General features: G+C 39.9%; 1 protein-coding gene across 1 annotated transcript; it reads right to left on the bottom strand.

Annotated features, from left to right (window-relative positions):
- Positions 1-285: 285 nt before the first annotated feature.
- Positions 286-15,072, bottom strand: TAB1 (TGF-beta activated kinase 1 (MAP3K7) binding protein 1). The gene is made up of 11 exons (XM_034402838.3): positions 12,859-15,072; positions 9,936-10,072; positions 9,262-9,415; positions 8,957-9,043; positions 7,970-8,108; positions 7,606-7,719; positions 4,638-4,749; positions 4,382-4,526; positions 3,084-3,306; positions 2,109-2,265; positions 286-1,385 (listed from the first exon to the last, which is right to left on the bottom strand). The coding sequence occupies exons 1-11, from the start codon at positions 12,964-12,966 to the stop codon at positions 1,178-1,180; spliced, it is 1,584 nt and encodes a 527-aa protein (XP_034258729.2). The 5' UTR covers positions 12,967-15,072; the 3' UTR covers positions 286-1,177.
- Positions 15,073-18,910: the final 3,838 nt, after the last annotated feature.

The following is an 18,910-nucleotide window of genomic DNA, read 5'->3' as shown; positions in this document are numbered from 1 at the left end:
GCAGGTTCTTTTGTTTGTATTACACTTCAGCAAAATTAGTGGATCAGTATTTGAGATTATGTATATTTATGTTGTTTATTCTTCTGTTTTTGAAGCTCTAAAATGATTAAAACCTTAGGAGCGCTACAGCAGGAGCCGAGATATATACAGTTGCAAGAAAAAGTATGTGAACCCCTTGGGATTACGGGGAGTTTTGCATGAATTGGTCATAAAATGTGCTCTGAACTTCATCTAAGTCACAACAATAGAAAAACACAGTCTGCTGAAAATAATACTACACAAACATTAGATGTTGCCATGGTTTAATTGAACATAACATGTAAACATTCACAGTGCAGGGAGGAAAAAGTATGTGAACCTTTGGATTTAATAACTGGTTGACCCTCCTTTGGCAGCAATAACCTCAACCAAACGTTTCCTGTAGTTGCAGATCAGACCTGTACAACGATCTGGAGTAATTTTGGACCACTCCTCTTCACAAAACTGTTTCAGTGTAGCAATATTCTTGGGATGTCTGGTGTGAATCGCTCTCTTAAGGTCATGCCACAGCATTTCAATTGGGTTGAGGTCAGGACTCTGACTGGGCCACTCCAGAAGGCGTATTCTGTGCATTTTTTTGTTGAATTACTTGTATGCTTTGGGTCATTGTCCTGTTGCATCACTCATCCTCTGCGGAGCTTCAGTTGGCGGACAGATGGTCGTACGTTTTCCTGCAAAATGTCTTGATAAACTCTGGAATTCATTTTCCCATCAATGACAACAATCCGTCCAGGCCCTGAGGCAGCAAAGCAGCCCCAAACCATGATAAGTATTCCCAGATTTATGCCTTCAACAAGATGCGCCCACATACATATATACATATACACATACTCTTGACAGATATTTGTTGTGGACTTATCCATAAGAGAATTCTGGCTGCTGACTATTCTTCTTCTACAGCCATGCAGTAAAAGGGTTTGCAACCCTCTCTAATGCCACAAGTTTTCACAGTGGAAGAGACCATTAGAAAAGAATTCAATATGAGTAAATATGCTTGACAAGTTGATGAGAATAATCACATTAGCAATTTGTCCCGAAGTCTCCCAAAGATCATGCTTTGTAGAAAAATGTTGGTCAGCCAAGAGATGAATTGCAACCTACTGTCTGGTGGGACTTCACAGGGGTTACTCCCCATGCATTATTGCACAGTGAGTGTCCCCTGTTCACTGTGGTCCATATTCCAAAGGCGGTAAAACTCTGCAAAGTCTACATAGGATTCAACGCGCCCATCTTCATCCGGCCTGAGAGAATGAGAAGGACGAGAACGGAAAAGGCCTCCATCTGAGCTTGAGCTGCTACTCTGGGTATGAGTGTTAGTAGACTGAAGAGTCACAGTAGGACTTTGACTGTAGGTAAAGCCGTGAAGTGAGGAAAGAAAAGAAAGAAAAGCAATCGTTCATTCAATCTTCACAAATGACATACCAAAGGTAATTTACAGTGGGGCCTCTCAAAGCGCCCCCCCCCCGCCGGGCCCCTCTGCACAATCACTTAACAACCACAATGAGAACTGGGATTGTGATAATTGAGGAAGGTGATCACATAGATATCTCACTTAACTTGTTTGGAGATCCTCGGAGAGTAGGTTTAGATTCTGAAAGGCTTTTTAGATTGAACGTTGTCACTGTCCTTGCTGACACAAGGTGTGTATCAATTTTTATCAGTTTTTAGCTGATGAAACACTCTGGGCTCTTTTCATATGTACCACTGCAAACCAGGTTTTCCCTAATCCCATGCCTGTGACTTTCATCCCTTCCCCCCATGCAGGACTAATTTCTCCTTTCTTCATTTTGGCTACTTGTTCAAGCTTGTCTAAGCTTGTCTTTGGAATCTTCTTTTTCTTTTGTGTTAGCCATTTCTAGTTTTGTGTCACTGGAAAATTATGTAATTATTCTCTCAATTCTTTGAGAGAAGAGGTCAATCTGAGGTCATTAACAAAAATGTTGAACAGCACAGGGCTTGGAAGTTTACATTAAGCAGCATCTAGAAAAAAATAATGTAACATGTCCAATATTCCATGGATAACAGGAATAAAGGGTAATAGGGAATAAAACTTAACAGGGAACATTTACTTGGTAAGTGTGGGCGTGGCTTCATCCAGCGTAGAGCTACTGTGGGCACCATTGACCATCTGACCTTGAGAAGGCATCACAAGTGATAAAGTCACACTGGTCTTGCTTGTGCTCTGAGTACTAGAGTATGGCACTGACACAGGATAGACACGGCCACCTAGAGGTACAGAAATATATCATGAAAAGAATGGGTAAATTGGGAAATGCCAGTAGCTTTTTTCTAAAATTCCCCCCCCCCCCCCCCCCCCAGGATGTTAGGAAATGATTATTACCTAACTTGTTGGGTTGGTAATATATAAACAATCAATATAGCTTTAAGACTGCTGTATTGCATCATACTGTGTCCTGATTGATTAGCTCTGTAGCCAATGTCCTTAAGAGGGAGCTAGAAACATGGTTTGTTTCTCTTTGATTCTCTTTGATGCTCTTTGCTGACCGTTACTGCTCTTTGCTGTGTTTGCTACTGTTTGCAACTGTTTATTGTGTATGACTACAACGACTGGTAAGAAGACTTTGTTATTGGATTATCCCTGGACTGTTGTTTTACCATCTACTGCTTTATCTGTGTATGACCTGGACTGTTTATTGGACTGTGTCTTATTACTATTTCCTGAAAGTAAACACAACTCAGTGTATCTGTGTGTTGGCTGTGTTTATTCATAACTACTCTCAATCGCTTTCATGTGCACACCCTTGCTACTCAAGGGTTGCTCTGCTAATTCCTTAACAAAAGCATGGCCCTTTAATCCAATGATGAATAGCTTATATTAATAAAAAAAATAGCATTATGGCTGCTTCATACCATCCTAAGCCAAATCAAAATCTCACAAGATGTTTATAATGCTTCTTTTTATGTGCACCTCTTTCTTTATATGCTTCTCTTTTATACAACCAACTGGGGGAGAGTACAGGTCTAAATCTGCTGCTGCCTTTCACACACAATTTCTGTCATAGAAATATTTAATTTTCTCATACCTTGTGTTGGAGTCAGTGTGGGCTGGCTCATCTCCCCTAGCGGGTACCCAAAATTTCTTACTAGGACTGTCATGTCTTCATGCCGAGAGCAGAATTTGGACCGTTCACCACCGCTGGCATAGGTATCACAGTGAATACGCTTAACTCGATCTACAACTGCTTGAGCCACAGAATCCAATAACGTTTGTTTGGCAAACTCTGTGGCAATCATGGCTGCAATTTCCTGGAAAAGGAAGAAGTTTACAAAAAAATATGTTGGCACTAAATGTGATTCATGGAAAGCCCTGAAGATGTTGCTCCCATCACTTAGGAGTTACTTATTTGTGAGCAGCCCCAACGCAGCTGCAGCTTAGACAACTGTGGGGGATCCTGCCCCAAAACAGGCACCAACCAGAACAAGTATCCTATGATCAAAACCCTGAGAATCGGATCATGGCTGGGCTCTTAAAGCGGCATTATAGGAAAGCTGCTCATGGCTGAACAGTTCTCAAAGATCTGGATAAACACTAGGAGGACATCCTAGTAATCCATCTGAAGTGGAAAGGTATAAAACCTAATAAGCTTTTTGTCAGATTACTTGAAAGGACTGCACATTCTTCCTGCAATTATGTGCGTACATACAGAAAACCTTCTATCAGCAGTGATATGGACATGGTTTACTTGTAGGTTGCCCCATATATTTTCTCTTCCAATATAACCCTTTCATTTTTTAATATAACCTTATTGACAGTTTTAAAAACAAGGAATAAAAATTAATAGAAACGAAAACATAATCAGAAAGAAAAAAGAAATAAAAGAAAACTAAAATGCAAAAGAAAAAATGGTAGAAGAAAAATAGAAAAAAAGATTAAAAGTGCTTCCAATCTTAGAGCAGCTGTAAGTTTGATTATAAATTTACTTCTTAAGTTACATAACAACTCTCTTCTTTCTATAATCTTTCCTATTTGGTTGTCAAAACCATACATCATACTTTTTTTGGTTTATTGTATAAAAGCTTATCGTGCCCAAGATAAACCAATAAACCAATGGTGGTTGCACTTTAGAATATGAAATCTGTTTCCTACATTTTAAATATAACAATAAAACACCAGATTTTGCTCTGTATATACTGCACATCTTAGAGAGAATGTTCAATTCTCTCTACATTATTGGCCATGTATCTACAAGAAGGCTCATCTATAATGCTGTACCGTTATCCACAAATAATAAGCACTCAGAATTGAAACCCCTTTCAGTTTAGATCTGAAGACAATAATGTGGTGCAAAAGAACAGTTTTTCATTGCTGTGGAGTCACTACCTGATTGGCTTGTCCAGGTCCATGAGCAGCTTCTAGAGCTTTGTAGAGTCCTTCTGACATGAGCACAAGAAAGCCTGTGACGCCATCTAATGGGTGCCCACCATGGATTTCAGGCTCTGCTATGATTGGCTTAGATTTCGCAGCACTTCAAAGAGAAACCTCCATTAGTACTATATAATGCAGTGGAAAAGGATTTGGCAATACAATAAAATCAAATAGGGAAATCAGAGTAAGATACAAACAAGCTTTCCCTTACCTAAGAAATTCAATATCACTGTAGCCATATTTGACCTTATAATCTCCAATACGCCGAGTACTTTCTTGCCCACCTATGGTTCCTACTTGCTTTATTTTTGCTGCATCTAAACCTGCCGGGGTATAAAATAAAAGCCTCGTTGATTTAGGTTCCTGTGCTAAGAAGTTACATTTGCATTCCAAGTCAGGGGACAGCAATGTCAGCTGGAAAATTAGCTAACCAATGAGGGAAGAGATCATGAACTTAAGGAGACAGAGAACTGACTTTCATCTTTAGTTATTTATTGGAAAGAAAGGGCAGACTCATATTCTACAGCAGGGCTGTCGAATTCCCGGCCCGCGAACCGGATGCATCACTTGCTGGCCATACCCACGTCTGGTTTAGCGAAGGGGAAAAAAGTCTCATTTGACACTTCTGTTCTAGACACTGTTTCTTACCCTGGATGTTCTTATGCCATCTAGTATCACTGCATTTATAAACAGTTAGTCAACCATTTTTTCTGAAAACATAATATATAAATCAGCTTTCATTGCCTTCATAAATTAAAACAATTATAAATCAGAGAACTCAGGAAAAAAATTAATATACTTCAAAATGCTTTAAACGTATCTCAGTTCAGTTCATACAGCAATGTAACCTAAATCAAAATATTTATAAGATTTTCTTCAGATTTATCATTCATTTTTCTACCCCATTGTAAGAGCTGTATGTTGACTTGATTACTACAAAGGAAAAATTGAGAGCTATCTAAGAAATCTTAGACTGAGATGCAAATAAAATCTAGAATAATTTACTTACTCTAATCAGTTTTGAGGGGAACAGAACATTGAAATTTCCTGTGTCCAATGCAATGATATAATTAATCAGGTTTATTTCCAACACCTGATTGTTCTTTTAAATAATTCCAACAACTTCTTTGTGAAATTTTTTAAATCTGAATTACTAATTCTGAAAATTAGTTAAAATCTAGGTGTAGCAACAGGCTGCCAAGGCTGTGAATAGCAGAGCAAACCAGCACAACATAAAAACAAGTGTGCTTCCTGCCAAGCAGAAGAAAATGGGATAATGTTCTCTAATCTTGGGCTAATCTTCATTTTGAATTATTTATTTTACTTAGAAAGCAATAGATGAAAAAACAATGTACAGCCTTGATAGTACAGTGGTTTAGTGCACCCTGTTATTAACACAGCTGCCTGCAATTTCTGCTGGTTCGAATCTCTCCAAGGCTCAAGGTTGACTCAGCCTTCCATCCTTTCTAAGGTAGGTGAAATGAGGACCCAGTTTGTGGGGGCAATAAGCTGACTTTGTATAAAATATACAAAAGAATGAAGGCTATTGCTTAACGCATTGTAAGCCGCCCTGAGTCTCCGGAGAAGGGCGGCATATAAATCAAATTTAAAAAAAAAATGTTTGGGAGAGGCCAAAGCTTAACTATAGAGCATCGGTTTTGTACAGAGTAAGGCATGGATTCAATATTTATAATCTTCAATTGAAAGATTCAGGAAGGAAAGGAGGTAAAAGACACCTGAACTTCTACAGGTCAAAACAATACCTAGATAAGGGGGAGTGGGAGAGAATAATTTGTTACCATAATTTACTTCTCAAAAGAACACATCATACAAAATGATTTCCAAATACACCTATAGTGATTAATAACGTTTAGCAGAAAGCTCTTCTACCAATAATTTGGGAATTTTACTTGCTATCCTCTTAACAATTTGGATGTGAGCAGCCATTTAATAGTGTTCTCTGGATGCCCAAGAAAAGGAAAGGAGAGGACAGGAGGGGAGGGGAAGAGGGGAAGGGAAAGGGGAAAGGGGAAAGGGGAAGGGGAAAGGAAAAGGAAAAGGAAAAGGAAAAGGAAAGGAAAGGAAAGGAGGAAAGGAAAGGAAAATACAGCAAGGGTTTGGGTTTTTTTGCCAATTGTCGAATGTCTGCTTTTCCAGAGATCGATAAATGCCTGACCTTGGGAATTTCTGAATACAACAGAAAGCCATTTAATTAACCTGGCTTTCACTCCTAGTGGCTGCATAGATAACAGCTCACCTACTGAAGACAACTAGGTTCTTTGGTGAATGTTTTTCTGCACCACATATAACACATATTGGAACAAATTTAAATATTTGGTTTATGTATTTGGTTTAACTATCCATTCTCTGTAACCGGGAATACTACAGCTGAGACTAAATAAAATATTAGTTTTGCAACCTGTGGTGGCAACAAAAGCCCTTTTTCAACTTTCCGATATTCCGATATTCAATTATATATTTCCTATAGTGGGAAGGAGAGAGATTACTACCTTCACCTTCAATTGGGCATGCTTTAGCTTGACACTGCTAACCAGAGAACCCATCAATAAACAGTGATACTCTGTAGGGAAACAAAAGAAAAAGAAAAACCTCAGCAAAAAAAAAAAAATCTTATTTTGGAATCTCTTCCCCCTACTGCAGGAAGTAATCTGGGATCTACTTACAAAACTCACAATACTTTTTTGATAGTATGAACTGCTCCAAAAAACCCTCATATATTTTGTTTTATCCAGTTTGTTTCAAGTTAAAATGCCAATTCTTGAGGATGGTGGGGGCTTTTAAAACATTCTTCTATAATTTTTTTTTCCTCCGTGGCTTTACCTACTTCTGCATCATCGCTTCAGCCAACTTCTTGTGCGATTATTTTTAATTAATTAAGAATCATAGGCTTGCACATGACTCTGGGTTACTAGGTGTTTAAAGGCTACCTACTAATGTTCCCAATAACAACTCATAGTTTTCAAGAGAGTTCCAGTAATCCAATGTACCATATCCATGGTTTATTTCTTTCCACTTTGTCAAGCATACTAATTTTAACTAGTTCAGCATATATTCACCTCACATTATATGAAGTCAGTCTTTATTTGATCCAAGACTGATTGACTTGATTTGTTGTGGGTCATGGTGTTCTTAGTAACTGTCAGGGGAACATTTCTTACCCAGTTGTGAAAAGCGGAATAATTCATCTTCATTCTCGGTAGTGTGATCCATATTGAGCTGTGTCACTTGCAATCCATCCATGGTAGATTTGCACAAAAGTGCACGGTTTGTTCCTGTAAAGAGAGAATGTACAATGCAAAGTCAGAAACTGTAACTGACCACTACTGCCCTATGACCAAAAATCTTTTTTGTTTCTTGCTAGGAAACTGTACAATTCCAAGCTGTTTCACAAAGCTATTTTTTGTGGTCATTTGAGAAGTCAGAGAAGCATTTTCCTTGGATAAATCCAATCAACCAACTCTCATCACTTAATGTTGGACTAAAGAAAGTGCCACGTCAAAAGAGCATAAAAGAGGAACACACCTACATTAGCGATATAAAGTTTGTTGTTAAGAATCACTGCCACAATGGCCATGGCTCCTCCAGAGATTTCCTTTTCTACAGACTTCAACCTCTCCAAAATTTTCTGGTACTGAGGAGGCAGCTGGTGATGGGGAACCCCCTATAAGACAAAGCCATAAGTAAGCTTATCAGCAATATACTTTGGGAATCTTCTATGTACCAAAAGAATTGCTGTGTTTATATTTTTCTTCACCTACATACATATATATCTGTCAAAGGAAAATGCATCATGCATTTGACAAAAGTCACTCCAGTCCACAAAGTTTATGTCATAATAAATGTACTACTCTTCTAAAATGCTAGCACATTTTTAAATATAAAAAGAACAATCATATAACTGCATTTGACAGCCGTTAGGTAGCAAAACAAGCTAACAAAGGCATTCAATCATATTTAGCCTAATCATCTCTATATTAGGTCAGGATTGTTAAAACATTTCCCTTTCAAAATACCTGTGCTATGCATGAAACAGAATTTCCAATTAATTTAATAGTTATAATCGTTACAAACATAGGACATTAAAGGATTTTGTGTGTGTGCTTTTGAGTTAAATTTTGACTCCTGGTGACTGCCCAGACAAGTCCTTGCAGTTCTCTTGACAAGATTTTAGAAGTAATTTGCCACTGCTTCCTTTTTAGGGTTCGGAGAGAATGATTGATTCAAGATCACCCAGTTTGCTTCATGTCTAAGGCAATACTAAAACTCACAAGCTTCTAGCCTGGAGCTTTAACCACTACACCTCTCAAAGGACTGCATTATTACTAAATTATTTAACAGACTACAAGGGCCCAGTTTTGTGCATACAGTATTTATATTCTATTATTCCAGCTTCGACTCACATAGCACTCATCTACCCATATTCTAAAATAACATATAAGCAATTAGAGTTTCCAAAAATAAAATGTGAAGTCAACATTCCTGGAATTGCCTAGTAAGATATGGAGTTACCTCTGGTAACTGGGATTGGAGGCTGGCTTTTTCTGCCAATGCATCATCAATGGACTCCAAAAAACTTCTTTCTACCACATCAAAGGCCTGAGAAAGTACCAGAAATAGATTAATAGAAATAACTGAAGTCCTCAGAGTATGTATCAGAAAGCATAGACAATAGATTGTTGGTGTTATAGAAAAATGTCTGGTTTTGGAAGAATACAATTTCATAATTTGTTGGATATTATTGTTTTCTTTCCTATTCTTTTATTTTTCATTTACAAATTCTAATACAATTATACATAGAGAGAAGGTTCTATTACCTGTAACAAGATTCTGCGCACCTCTGCCTCATCCTGCTCTGCATTCAGCTGGCCCAACAGGAGTTCTGCAGAAAGCCGCTCTCCCACAAAGTTTGTGATTCGGTTACCATCATAACCATTAAAGACTCCATAGAGGTAGCAATTATTCTCACTTCTGCCAAAATGAGTTAGGATAGGTAAGCAGTGCTCTTTCTTATGTAATCAGAGTAACAGCCAGAGAAAACCAAATGAGAAGAGAAAGAATGAGAAAATTGTACCCTTGTTCCAGGGGTATCAAACTCAAGGCCCGCAGGCCAGATCCAGCCCATGGGGTACTTAGATCTGGCCCGCAGGGCCGTTCTGGAAACAGCGAATAACCGGCCCACAGTGCTTCTGCCAGAGAAAACAGAGCTAGGGAGGGCCACAGGCAGCCCTCCCAAGCTCCGTTTCTGCTGGCAGAGGGTAGCAGGAGGCCATCGCAGCCAAAAACGGAGCTCAGGAGCCCATTTTCACTGGCAGTGTTCAGGCCACCACAGGTGCCCCTTACTCAGGTGACATTGAGCTGGCCACACCCACCCTGGCCACGCCCAGCCCAGCCCCTAGAAGTCAAACACAACCCTGATGCGGCCCTCAATGAAATCGAGTTTGACACCCCTGACTTGTTCAGTTGAACAGTAGTTACTGTAGCTACTTACCTGAATTTCAACCAGTTATCCTCTAAGGGATGAATTTCAGTGCCCTTTCCATCAGTAGTGTAGGAACGATTAGAAGCTGAACCAACACCAGAGAGCTGACATAGCGGCAAGTCATCTGTCCAACTTGAAAGCTGCTCCTAAATATTTACAAGAAAAAAGGTCCATTTCTCAATAAAAGCAAATGGAATAAATGGCATACTAATCAGAATGCCTTATTAGAGTGCTAGCAGTTAAAACACTTAAGATCCTTTTCATACTTACATAGATCTTGCCACCTCAACCATATTTTCTCTGCTATTACATCACTCTTACTTACTCTTGCTCCTTGAAACTTAACTCCAGATATTAAATGCCCATGTATCCATACTCTAATCTACTGTCTGAATATACATAACTTGTCCTGCAAAACTAGTAAGAGGGATACATTTTAATTACCATCATTTAGGGTTTTTTCCCATGCATAGTTCAGACAATAATACTCCTCTTGCATTTCTAAAACAGTTATCCTTCAGAAAGCCACAACTCTTCTCCCCCAGTATATACATGGATTGCAGAGGTCATATTTGTCTATCCACCACAGAATTGTAAGATGTTCATTTGGAATAATCTTCCCTAGAAACACTGCATAAGTATTTATAAAGTAGTTCCTTTTTTTAATATGGGTCTAAGGACAAGAGTGCAAATAGTGCAGGTTGGAAGCTGCAAGCTACCGGTAACTGAAATCTGCAAAATCCTTCATTCATCTTGATAGGTGCCACTCGTGACTAATGCTGAATTGAGCTTGACTATATTGTTTACAGATGCAAAAGCCAGAAATATAATTATCTTGCTACATTATTAATATCATAAGAGCACCAGAAGCTATTTTATTATCAGTGTTTTTCCTTTACTCTTTATACTGAAAAAATTATCTCAATAAAGCTGATGCAAAATAGGATTGTAGAATAATATATTAATGCACAAAGTACATGAATAGTGCAACTGGAGTATCTTATTCATATGCTGCAACTTATGAGAGCAACCATGTTTTGATTTCACCTAATTTTTTCCTTGATAAAGTAATAAAATAGCTATATATTCCGGGGGATAGTTGAAGTGAAAAAACACAGTTTTTCATTCTCATGCATATTTTGTGAAAATTATAAGCATGAAGTTGCTCCGATTTGGTTAGTTTCTAATTTGCAAGTTTTATTGCCAACTGTATCCAGAAGAAAAAAAAAAGGAGGGGGTGGGGAATGGAAGGATTTATACTCCTTGCAGACAGCTAGACGTTTGCATTTGTTCAGCGGGTCATTAAGGTCACCTGGATGTTTATCTGTGACATTAGGGTCACCTGAGTGGTGCAAATTAGTGTGGATGTGGAGCCTTCTTGGAATTGTTGAAAGGACTGTGTGGTAGATTAGAGATAGAGCATATCCCTCCCCCTCTGTTGAGAGAGGGCTGTTGAATTTTGATTATGTCCAGTTGCCTTTTGGGGGGAAGCACCTTTGGGACAACCATGATCTGGATGACTGAGAATCTCTACACACATTTAAGATGTAGTCCAGTGGTGAAATCCAATTTTTTTTACTACTGGTTCTATGGGCGTGGCTTGGTCGGTGTGACAGGGGAAGGATACTGCAAAATCTCCATTCCCACCCACTCCAGGGGAAGGATACTGCAAAATCTCCATTCCCACCCCACTCCAGGGGAAGGATACTGCAAAATCTCCATTCCCACCCCACTCTAGGGGAAGGATACTGCAAAATCTCGCTTCCCACCCCTCTAGGGGAAGGATACTGCAAAATCTCCGTTCCACCCCACTCCAGGGGAAGGATATTGCAAAATCTCCGTTCCCACCCCACTCCAGGGGAAGGATACTGCAAAATCTCCATTCCCACCCCACTCCAGGGAAAGGATACTGCAAAATCTCCATTCCCACCCCACTCCACGGGAAGGATACTGCAAAATCTCCATTCCCACCCCACTCTAGGGGAAGGATACTGCAAAATCTCCGTTCCACCCCACTCCAGGGGAAGGATATTGCAAAATCTCCGTTCCCACCCCACTCCAGGGGAAGGATACTGCAAAATCTCCATTCCCACCCCACTCCAGGGGAAGGATACTGCAAAATCTCCATTCCCACCCCACTCAGGGGAAGGATACTGCAAAAGCTCCCTTCCCACCCCACTCCAGGAGAAGGATACTGCAAAAGCTCCCTTCCCACCCCACTCCAGGGGAAGGATACTGCAAAGCTCCCTTCCCACCCCACTCCAGGGGAAGGATACTGCAAAATCTCCATTCCCACCCCACTCCAGGGGAAGGATATTGCAAAATCTCCGTTCCCACCCCATTCAGGGGAAGGATATTGCAAAATCTCCGTTCCCACCTCACTCTGGGGCCAGCCAGAGGTGGTACTCAAAATTTCCGCTACCGGTTCTCCAGAACCTGTCAGAACCTGCTGGATTTCAACCCTGATGTAGCCTATTTACACGCCCTAGATTTTGCAGTTTATGGGAATGGGGCGCACCCGCCTTTGGCAACGGTGCCTCTTCCGGCTGTGTTGGCAGCAATGCCTATAGTTCCAAATCAGCCCAGCCTACCGCGGCAGGTAACTTGGCGCATAGAAAACTACGCATCCCAAAATGCTGCCTCGCGTACGGCGTCATTAAAGGGGAACCCCTCTATGCCTTTGGCTCAGATTACTTCCACGGCTGAAAGGGAGAACACCGTGCATCCTCTGCCTGCAACGCCCATCCCTTCCATTAAGGTTGCAGGAAAGCATCCCTCCGTGCGTGGGCAAGGCAGGGGAAGAAGAAGCCCGGGAGCCACCCGACTCTTCCCTTAAATCCGGGAGGGGTACTTTCCTCCGTCCGTTCTCCCCCACCCACCCGCAGCCGCCGCGCTCCTCCCGTGATCCCATAGAAAAAGGGGAGCCGCTCACACTCTGCAAAAGACTCCTCCTCACAGCCGCCATCTTTACGCAGAAGCAATTCCCTCCTCCCACCCATCGGCGGGCGAGAGAGGTAGGCTCGGGCTGCAGGACGGCCATCGGATGTAGTTTTAGCCTGCGGAATTGGGTCCGATTTTCCTCGGTCGACAGCGCCCTCGAGAGGACGGGAGGAAGTATTGAGGCTCGTTGCTTTGCTCTTCTGCATTTTGTCCTGCGTATTGGTTGTTTTTTTGTTTTTTTAAATATACACTATCTATTTGCAGCAAGAAATTTGTCAATGTAGTCCTCGGCTACCATAGCGGTTAATGCTGTATTTTGCAGATAAAACAGGAGGAGCGCCGCGGACATCAGCACTAACTGGCTTTCTATCTTCAATTGATCATATATTTCTAAGCCTTGTACTGAACCGGTCTATTTGATCGGCAACGGCTGTATATTGTACATTTTCACAGAATTGGGGGCTTTTAAGCCTGCGAATCCACATCTTAGATCATCTCTTGAGAAATTTCAGTAGCCTGCAAAATATTATCTTGTGATAATTGAATGTTACCTTTGGTGCCTTCTTCTCTTACTGCAATTTTGCTAAAGTTTTAAGTTTACCACTCATTTTCAAAGTGGCACCAATTTGTAATGTTAGTGTTTAAGGTCCTGGCTTTAGTCTGGAGAGATCGAGTCCAGGTGCCTTTCATAGAACTCCCTAGCTGGTTTAAGGTCAGTCACTTTCAGCCTGATCTACCTGCCAAAGTTGTTGTCAGGATAAAAGGATTAAATGAGGGGAGTTCCCCATGAGCTCCTGGAGAAGTGGGAGATGAATGAATGGGTTTGTGACAGACCTTAGAGCAGCCAAGCCAGGTTTTACATTCAAGATGGCCTCTCTTCTAGGGTTGTCCCCAAAAGACCCCAATGTGAAAGTTGCAGAACTGTAAATTAACTGGATTATTTCTTGAATGGCTTGGAAAGGGTTAGTAGATGGACCAGCTGGCTGTGGAACCTGAGATCTGTGCTGAAATGCTTTGGAAATTGGTAAGAGAAGGCTTCTTGCCATTACAGTACCCTAGCTATTCAGTGTCATACAGTACAGGTAGTCCTCAATTTACAACAGTTGGTTTAGTAACCATTCAAAATTACAAAGGCACTGAAAAAAGTGATTATGACTGTTTTTCATACTTAGGACCATTGTAGCATCCCCATGGTCACATGATCAAAATTCAGATGCTTGGCAACTGACTCAGTTATGATGGTTGTAGTGTCCCAGGGTCATGTGATCACATTTTGCAACCTTTTGACAAGTCCACGAAAAAGCCAGATTCATTTAACAACTGTATTACTAAAAATTTCAGTGATTCATTTGACAACTATGGCAAGAAAGGTCATAAAATGGAGCAAAACGCACTTAACAAATGTCTTATTTACCAACAGAAATGTTGAGCTTAATTTTGGTCGTAGATTGAGAACTAGCCACTTCCTAATAGAAATCTATTAATGTCCCAGCAAGAATGTATTTGAGAAATCTTAGCCATTGGAAAAATCATATAATGAAATGAATCCAGTGGTTTGTCATCTTTCCCCCCTGGATTGTACCCAAATGATTCTGCACACAATGGGCTGACAAGGTTTGTTAGTGCAGGTATAAAGTATTAGCTCACCATGCTAATGAAGCAACTGCCTTGTGAAGACAAGCAGCCAGACCTTTGAATGGAGGAGCCTTTGTTTTAGGTTACCTTGAGAAGTCCTTTTTCTGTCACTTGCTGGCTGGTATAAGCCACATAAAAAAGCAAGACCTGCAGATGGGTGCTCTTGGTTCTTTCCCCATTTTCTCAGAAAACAAAGGACATTTTAGTATTGTGTGAACTGCCCTGTAAAGCTTTCAGGTTGGAAAATGAGATTTTAAAAATCATGTAAATTAAGATTATGCATCTTTTCTCACATCAAGAGCCGCACTTTCCTTGAGGCCTGCTTCAAAAATCAGACAAGGTTGGAGAAAACAGATGGTAGAGCCAGTTAGGTGAAGAGAGATGACGGTGTTGAGCTGAGATATGGAAGATCTGGATTCAAGCCAGCGGTGTACTGGAACTGGCTTGTACCAGCTTGCAAGAACCACTGGTTAAATTTTCAGAAACAGTGAGAGCAGAGCTGAGCTGTGACACCTAGCATGCTGATTCGGCACACTACTTTCAGTCCACTTTACTCTACAGAAAAATAAAATAAAAAGGAAGGAGTACTGTATATGCCAGCTTCAGCTCCTGGAGGAAAGGTGGAATATACATCTAACAAATATGATTAAAACTAGATTTTGGTGTCAAAATGATTGCCTGTCACCTTAAAGATTACAATTCTGTAACAGTTTTTGAAAGGTTTCTGAGGACTGTTTCAAGGTTTTCAGGGGCTGCATGTGGCCTTGAGGCCACAAATTGTGCACAGTCATTTGAACTAATGTAATAACTTAAATTTGAGAGAATGAAAATTTCAGAACACTCCTGTTACAATTTTCAATGTAACAATTTTATTGATAAGATATCAGTAATTATCACCTTCACTTGTTTTTTTTTTTAAATAACCACAAACATATAGGACGTCATAAACAGAGATGCCAAGAGGTCAGGGTTTCTTCTATTAGTTGGTAGGAGGAGATACACTGAAGAGGATAAAATGAGTGGAGCTAAGAATTCACTGAACATTTGGGGGATCCTGTATGGAGCAAGCCACTCTTTCATTGCCAGATATGTGTATATGTGTGTATATAGAGTTCTATATTATACATCTTTATATATAATATATATATACTATACACGGGCAGTAATGCAATAGATTAAGGATATACTCCTGAGTCAATGATTCTGGGACAAAGAGATTGTCAGAACTGTTATGTATTGCATGATGTAAAATGAACTGGCCTATGATTTTTTACTCTCTTCCAGCTTAATTTCATAAAATCACCAAAAGTAGTCTTTCTTTGCAACTGAAATCATGCTTGGGAATGTACAGAGATCTAGCAGCATCAAATACCAAGAACCATTGTCCACTATTATTGAAAAAACTAGGGAAAAATGTTTCTCTAACAAAGGTTAGAGAAACATTTGTTTGATTTCAGTATTCAATAATAAAAAATTGGACTGGATATCCATTCTTCCTTGGACATCAATGATAATGGTCTTCAGGTGAGATATGTATGCAAGTACTTCCCTATTTGCTGGGCACAAAACAATTAAAGTCAACCTTTATGAACCATTAGCCTACACACAGCTCTATAACAATATAAGACAACTCACCTCAGTAAACGACCTACACTATTGCCTAGCGATCTTCTTCATCTGGATGATGGATATTTACTTTGGGGGCTTTCAATCTCACCAGATAAGGAAATCAATTCCACAGGAAGGCTAAAATTACTTTTATTGTGGTTGGCTATAATAACAGAATCTTGCAAGTCTGATTGTACTGCACCTCCTCTTTCTTACACTCCAATGAATTAGGGAGGTGTCTATCTGAGCCAAATACTATTTACTGTATGTTTAAGATACGCTTCACCCCTCATTGCTTTGGTAATGGAGCTTGCACATCTCCGTCAAGGTCATCTTTCTTTCTCTCTGCAGTGGCTCAGAAGTTGTGTAGATGTAAACAAAGATATCATTAAACAAGGAAATCCCTATATGCTGATCAATCTAATTGTCAACTTTTATGTGGCTTATATTCCCTCTGAACAATTAAAATCTGAGGAAGATAACAACTTCAACTTCAGAAATATAATGCAATGTTCCAGGCCAGTATTGTATTTCCAAACTGTTTCACATTAGGTCAAGCAGCCAAATTATACTAGAATTGCCCTGCAAGGAATACATTAGCGTAAAGGGGCTCTGTATGGTTCTAAAGAGGCAGAGCCATCTGCCAGGAAGCTAAGTTAAGTGATAACTCATTGAGCATGACCTCTATGCATAAGTGTTATCCATTCCTCATGCTTTATGTGGAAACTGAGCTAAACACTGAGGTAATTCAGTTGCTTTATAATTCAGTATGAAATGGCTGCAATCTTGTGTCAGAAATTAATGCAAAGATTCCAGTGGCGTATCAAAGAGCAATCATCACAATGCTGAGTTCAGTGAGATAACAGTGAACTCTTCCTGGGGAGAGGAAGCATATGTTGTTATGCCCCAATTGTGTGAATTGTTCTTGTTACTGGGCCTTTGTCAGGGAGGATTACTATTTATATTATGGTTATTGGTTGCCTGGAGTTGCATTTTTGCAAATTGGGCAGCCATATAAATATTTAAATAAATAAATAAATAATATAGCTTCTGAGTAGCCAAAATGTCTCCCTTGATGGTGGACTTTTTCTACAGAAAACCCTTTTATTGTTCAAATAAAAGGCTTGTATTACCCAAACAGTAGCCAGTGTTACTGTTTGGGTACTTCAATTAAATGGAAGTAAGCCAGACTGACATCTGATCCTCTTTGAATGAAATAGAAAATGTTTCAAAAAAGAAATCATTATTGAACTTTTTGTAAGAAAGAAGATTTAAGACAGGCATTGGCCATGCCCAGATCTGAGAGTATAATGTTTATTATAAAGTGAAAGATTCAATACCCTTAACTGCAATCCTGGTTTGCAGGATGACAGAAATGAGCTAACATTTTCACCATTGTCAGGTGTGCCCCTTTTCTAGACTTTGTAATGATACTGAATGGTTGAGGTAAGCTTCTATTTGGATTTAAAATTATATCCATGTGGGAAAGGAAAAGTGGCATGGATTAATGTCCATTACTACACGAATGTAGAGTTCAGTTTGTAAATAGAGAGTTTAATGTAGCTTGGCCTATCCTACAAGCCAAAACCCAGTTGTCGTTTTTGCTAGGTGAACTTGACATGAATGAATGCAAGTGACATTCACAAAGCTTCGCAATTCTATACCACTAGATTTTCTAGCCTCCTGTCCAATTCTATAATCAAGCACCCTTGGCCTGATTTAGTAAGAACCCCCTCCTCCCCTTTCCCATATGCCTAAATATAAGGCTACTCCAATAACAGAGGCTTTGAAAGAGAAACCCCCCCCCCTCTCAAGCCTATACAATATTGCTTTTACCTGGAACCATAAGAGGACCAAGTTCTTTGTGCTTCAGTGTTACAGATCAGGGGTCTCCAACCTTGGCAACTTTAAGACTTGTGGACTTCAACTCCCAGAGTTGCTTCACTGGCTGAGGAATCTGGGAGTTGAAGTCCACAAGTCTAAAAGTTGCCAAGGTTTGGAGACCCCTGCTAGAGATGATCACATCCTCTTAATTCTGCCTAGTAGCCACACCTTCTTCACAGTGTATTTCGAGAGAAAAATAGACAATAGAAAACATACTGAAGTCATTCTACATACAAAAAACATCATACCAGCCACACGAGGGGAAGACCAAACACCACAGTGTGCGTTTTCTTTTCATTTCATTGCTCTCTGCTTTCAAAGCCTGAATTAATTATATGGAGATTTTTTTTCCTCTTTGTGCAAGAACTGTCTGTTTATACCAGCTTGATTTAATAAAAACAGAGAAGGTTAAAAGCCGCAATATCCACTGGGGAAAGAGGTCAATATCCGCAAGAAGGCAGGTGTAATGTTGGGATCCAGGTCCTACGCTTTTGTATGCCCACTGACTTGCCATATAAAAAAAAATGCAATACTGTGTCTGCCATCTTGCAGATTTTGACACGTCCCCTTGTGGATGCCCATAGTCAAATGGCATTTCAAATGCTGCATAGGCTTATTTTATACAGTGGCCCTGATGATGTACTGCTGTGATATTGGGAAGGTTATCTGTAGGTATATCAGAATAAGGGCAATGTGGGAGCATAATTTGAGCTACAGCTCCTATCATTCATGACAAAAGATCCATCTTTGGCTCCCTGACATACAATTAAGAAAATATGATTTTGGGAAATTAGCTAAATATTGAGACTGAATACTGCATCTTCACTTTTGACTTAGTGTTTTGTATTGCTTAGCAACAGACTTATTCCACTAAATGTTGTGATCTTTGTACACTTAAGGCAAACCTCTTAAATGAA

Source organism: Pantherophis guttatus, chromosome 7 (genome assembly GCF_059756535.1).
Source record: "Pantherophis guttatus breed Tessera chromosome 7, ASM5975653v1, whole genome shotgun sequence".
Classification (NCBI taxonomy): domain Eukaryota; kingdom Metazoa; phylum Chordata; class Lepidosauria; order Squamata; family Colubridae; genus Pantherophis; species Pantherophis guttatus.
This window is presented reverse-complemented; position numbering and strand designations above follow the sequence as displayed.

Bases quoted from the DNA above. Each gene is read 5' to 3' on its own strand.
- TAB1 (XM_034402838.3), bottom strand. From the start codon at position 12,966: ATGGCCGTCCTGCAGCCCGAGCCTACCTCTCTCGCCCGCCGATGGGTG. The intron at 9,416-9,935 runs GTAAGTAGCTAC...TCATTTTGGCAG, and splicing joins GATAACTGGTTGAAATTCAG to AAGTGAGAATAATTGCTACC. The intron at 8,109-8,956 runs GTAACTCCATAT...TTTGTCTTATAG, and splicing joins TCCAATCCCAGTTACCAGAG to GGGGTTCCCCATCACCAGCT.